This window comes from Ceratina calcarata, unplaced genomic scaffold (genome assembly GCF_001652005.2).
Source record: "Ceratina calcarata isolate Rehan_Ccalc_2016 unplaced genomic scaffold, ASM165200v1 scaffold393.2, whole genome shotgun sequence".
In the NCBI taxonomy this organism is placed as follows: Eukaryota; Metazoa; Arthropoda; class Insecta; order Hymenoptera; family Apidae; genus Ceratina; species Ceratina calcarata.
In genome coordinates, this window is record NW_017162652.1 from 20176 (window position 1) to 25231 (window position 5056).

The 5056-nt window shown below is 37.5% G+C and overlaps 2 protein-coding genes across 2 annotated transcripts in view; one reads left to right on the forward strand and one right to left on the reverse strand.

Moving 5' to 3' along the window:
• The window catches only part of LOC108626301 (venom acid phosphatase Acph-1-like), an 11360-nt gene extending 9073 nt beyond the window's left edge, over positions 1-2287 (forward strand). Inside the window, exons 2-4 of the mRNA XM_026814709.1 lie at positions 425-678; positions 784-946; positions 1573-2287. Coding sequence (XP_026670510.1) covers positions 425-678; positions 784-946; positions 1573-1944 — 789 coding nt within the window. The 3' untranslated portion in view covers positions 1945-2287. The remainder of the gene's footprint in view (positions 1-424; positions 679-783; positions 947-1572) is intronic.
• Positions 2288-3636: 1349 nt separating this feature from the next.
• Positions 3637-5056, reverse strand: part of LOC108626302 (zinc finger protein 37) — a 17428-nt gene continuing 16008 nt past the window's right edge. The window contains exon 7 of the mRNA XM_026814710.1: positions 3637-4022. Within this exon, the coding sequence (XP_026670511.1) occupies positions 3720-4022 (303 nt within the window). The 3' untranslated portion in view covers positions 3637-3719. The remainder of the gene's footprint in view (positions 4023-5056) is intronic.

Here is a 5056-nt window from a genome sequence, read left to right on the forward strand (position 1 = left end):
TGTTGCAGAGTATTTGCTAATAACTATATTTATTACTTAATTATAGTGATACATATATATTGAATACTTCCACGTGTACAGAATTGCGTATCATCTCGAGATCCATTTTTGAGAGAGTGTAACGATCGTTCAGATGGGTTGATCATCCGTTAAAATACACTAGCGCCTCTATAATATACGCTCGTAATTTGAATGGTCGACAGACAACTAACAAAAAGCCAGCCGGCTGACTCCGAGCCAGCGCTCCTGAAACGGAGACCGCCTCAACCGAGCGCTCTGATTGGTCCGTGTTTTCTGTTAATAACTCGGTAACCAAGCCCCATTTCGTATTTTGCCAGAGGACATTGTTGTTCACAATGCTCCTCCTCGTCTGCCATTTTCGGCTATAACAATCTTTCCGGAACACCCTGTATGTACATTGTAGAAAGGCAAAACAAGGGAATTGCAATTAGGAAAACTCTTGAGAGACCGTTACGATAAATTTCTGGGCCCGACACTGAATTATGGCGACGTCTACGCAGTCAGCAGTGACTTCGACCGGACTAAAATGTCCCTAGAACTAGTACTCCGTGGACTCTACCCACCAGTTGGAGATAACAACAATGAAATCAATGTTGTGCCTGTTATATATTTGCCAAGAATTGTGGATGCCGTTTTCCTGCCATTATATTGCCGAAGGTCAGCATAAACTGTGTTAATGATGTGTGTAATAGCATGTATGATAACGAATGATAATTTGAACGATGGATTGACTATCACGTGTGTTTATCATAAATGTTACAGGTATGCAGTGGAATTGATAAAATTGAAACAGTCGCCTGGCGTGAATAAATTTATAACGACGCACAAGAACTTTTTCGATTACCTCAGCAAAAACACTGGAGTGGACATGTCTCAGGATCCCATTCTCCAAACAGTTTATCTCTACCATCTTTTAACCAGCCAGGTTAACAATTGCATCATTGTATCATTGTTTCATTATACCATTGTGTCAGTGTACCATTAGGTTATTGCGTTATCGTGTTACTGTGTCGTCGTAACCATGGACTTAAAGGACGGAGCATGAGGTAGGGTTTTAGACGAGGGAGGGCGTGATTCAAAAGGCTAAGAGGGGAACATGGAGGGGAACAAATTGCTGGTCACACTGTAGCGCCATCTATAACATTCCGCGGACTATTTTGAATCTGTTGCACAGCTCTACGCATGCCCATTGTTTGCATGGTCATGTGAGCATGCGCTATCTATAATACGCTATCTATAATACCGTCTAAATTCAACTGTAGGGTGCACTGAAAATGACTGGAACTTGTAGGGTGCACCACAATATGACCAGCAATTTACTGCGTGGGGAGGGGAGCGCATGTGCCCATGGGACCCATAGGTCTGCTGCACCCCCCTTACGTATTTCGCCACGCATTATCGCGATAATGCTCCGTCCTTTAGATCCATGCCGTGTAACATTGAATCATTCGAACGTTATATCATTTAAATGTTGTATTATTGTGTTATTGTGTCATTCTATCATCGCATCATTGTATTGTACCACTGCATCGTAAACATTTGAAATTGCAGAAAAGTATGGGCATCCCCCTCCCCGATTGGGCAACAGAAGAAATTCAGGACGAAATAGAAAAAGTTGCAATCTTGGATTACGAATTACAATCGTACACGCCTCATATGAAGAGAATGTATGGCGGCCATCTTGTCAAAGAGGTGATCAACAACATGGAAGCCAATAATACTAAAAATAGAGGGAATAAAACGAAAATTTGGCTGTACAGTGGACACGACATAAACGTGGCTGCCTTTGCCAAAACTCACGGCTTATCTATACCTGTTCCTTATTACGGAGCTACCGTAATTGTTGAAAAATGGCGACTACTTTCGCAGGAGTTTGTTCAGGTAACATTAGGTTATCGATTTTGTAAAAATAATTCGATTTAAAGGAGAATTTTCGTATTTCAAAATTTGGATTTTGGATTTTGAGAATCGGTTTTAATTTTATATGTACAGCTCTGTTGTATAGAAACATTTTGAAAAAAATTAGAAATATGGCCGGCAGAATGGCGCATTCCAAAAAGGTCTAACTGGATAAGCGAGTCAAATATGCCCTTGAGCCGAATTATTTTACGCACTTTTTTATTTTTTATAACTACATTTTGCAAGGGAAAAAAAATCTGTAAAAAGTCTCAGATGTTTTCAACTACACTACAAACATGTCAGAATTTTCTCAGATTTTTCGCAAGGCGTTAAATACGGAAAAACCTCAAAAAACTGATTTTTCGAATTTTCCCGATTACTACCTCCTTGGTTGAAACATAGGGCTAAAAATTGTAGTGAATGTTTCGTTTTTGATAAGCTATCGAATGGCGCAAGCGGCGCTTCATTCGGCTGAAGGGCATATTTGACCCGCTTATTCAGCTAGGCCCTTTCACGTTGAGGANCGTCTAAAGTACAGGTTTATGCTCTATCCCTGTATTCCTATATCCATGATAATGACACAGTGCCACAGTCATACAATGACAGAGTTACAGAACAAATGAGACAATAATGCAATAGCATTGATGCTAAAAGAGTTCAGTCGAACACATAAATAATACAACGATGCAATGTTTGAAGGACACAATATGACAATGACATAATGAGTTACAGAGTTACAAAACATAACATTTATCCAAAAACCATTAAAAAAAAACGATTTCCCTCTATCATAAACATTTTTCTATTTGATCAATCCTCTACACTCGAGTATTTTTCTCTAGGTGATACAATCGTCCGCATCTCAGCCAATCGTTGTCCACGCGATCCCCACTACGACTCCAACAAGCAGCAACTCGACCACCAGCAGGAACAATAACAACAGCAGTAGCAGCAACAACGAGACAGTCAGCACCGCCAATCAGAGCCAACCTAACATCCAATCGGAAGGTCCCGGGTCAGCCGTACACGCGCAGCGTACCGCCGCGAGTTACTTCAACGCGATGCCGGCCGCCCTACAAAACTTCCTGCCACCGAACCTTTCTTACAATTTTTACAACATCTCAAACGTTACATATAGAGATTAGAAGATTCGACGTATAATTAATTAAATAGGATTTGTTAATTTATATGATTAAGTGTATTATATTGCTTTTATTTGATATTAAATAATGAGTGTATTTAACAATCGTTTATTTTTTATTAAAAATTTGAACAGTTTTATTTCGTAACCTAATCTGAAATTTTCAATCGACCTCTTAAATTGTAGAACTGCAATTTTCTGAATTTTTCCGATTTTATTTTGCATTCAAAAAATTTGAAGATTCTTTCAATTATTGAAAACTTGTCTTAAATTTGTTAACACCACAGCTTTTATTATAGATGAAGAATTTTTATAAATTGTGTTAACACCACAGTTTTTACACAATTTATAAAAATTCTTCATCTATAATAAAAGCTGTGGTGTTAACAAATTTAAGACAAGTTTTCAATAATTGAAAGAATCTTCAAATTTTTTGAATGCAAAATAAAATCGGAAAAATTCAGAAAATTGCAGTTCTACAATTTAAGAGGTCGATTGAAAATTTCAGATTAGGTTACGAAATAAAACTGTTCAAATTTTTAATAAAAAATAAACGATTGTTAAATACACTCATTATTTAATATCAAATAAAAGCAATATAATACACTTAATCATATAAATTAACAAATCCTATTTAATTAATTATACGTCGAATCTTCTAATCTCTATATGTAACGTTTGAGATGTTGTAAAAATTGTAAGAAAGGTTCGGTGGCAGGAAGTTTTGTAGGGCGGCCGGCATCGCGTTGAAGTAACTCGCGGCGGTACGCTGCGCGTGTACGGCTGACCCGGGACCTTCCGATTGGATGTTAGGTTGGCTCTGATTGGCGGTGCTGACTGTCTCGTTGTTGCTGCTACTGCTGTTGTTATTGTTCCTGCTGGTGGTCGAGTTGCTGCTTGTTGGAGTCGTAGTGGGGATCGCGTGGACAACGATTGGCTGAGATGCGGACGATTGTATCACCTAGAGAAAAATACTCGAGTGTAGAGGATTGATCAAATAGAAAAATGTTTATGATAGAGGGAAATCGTTTTTTTTTAATGGTTTTTGGATAAATGTTATGTTTTGTAACTCTGTAACTCATTATGTCATTGTCATATTGTGTCCTTCAAACATTGCATCGTTGTATTATTTATGTGTTCGACTGAACTCTTTTAGCATCAATGCTATTGCATTATTGTCTCATTTGTTCTGTAACTCTGTCATTGTATGACTGTGGCACTGTGTCATTATCATGGATATAGGAATACAGGGATAGAGCATAAACCTGTACTTTAGACGAGGGGAGTGAAGCCATCTCCGCAGTAAAGGGAGGTACAGTCACGCGGTTTGTGGAACGCATTCATGATTCATTGTAACATAAAAGCGCGAAAGTTCAAAACTGCACATTGAACTTTATTACTTGTATTACTATATAATTACTATAATTAACTAATAAATATATATAAAAAAAAATATAATTAATATGCATATATTAATATTTTATTTACTTAAACATGGAATCCACGTTTGATTCCACTGCCGCCAATGCTCAACAGTATCAGCAATGTTAAAAAATGTATAAAATATTTATATACAAGTTTATGGACATATGTTTTTAAATAAAATGAAATTATTAACTAATAAAATATTGTGTATATACAGGATGTCCCAGGACTAGTGGTACATATTTTAATGGGAGGTTCCTGAGGTGATTTTGAACAACTTTTTCCTTTGTGAAAAAGTTGTCTGAGGCGTGGTTATTGAGTTATTAACAAAAATCCCCGACCAATCAGAGCGAGTATACACGGCGGGCAGGAGCGCGGCTACCGCCTCGTGCGATGCCGCGCTCGTGACGACAAAGAAAAGTTGCATGCAAAAACGAACTCATAAATTGGTTAAATATCAGAGGAATGAAAGCGATTAATCGTTACTTACGTTCACTGAACAAATGTAACTATAAATATTCAATGAAGTAACTAACGATGTTACAAATTACAGGGTAGATAAAATTATGA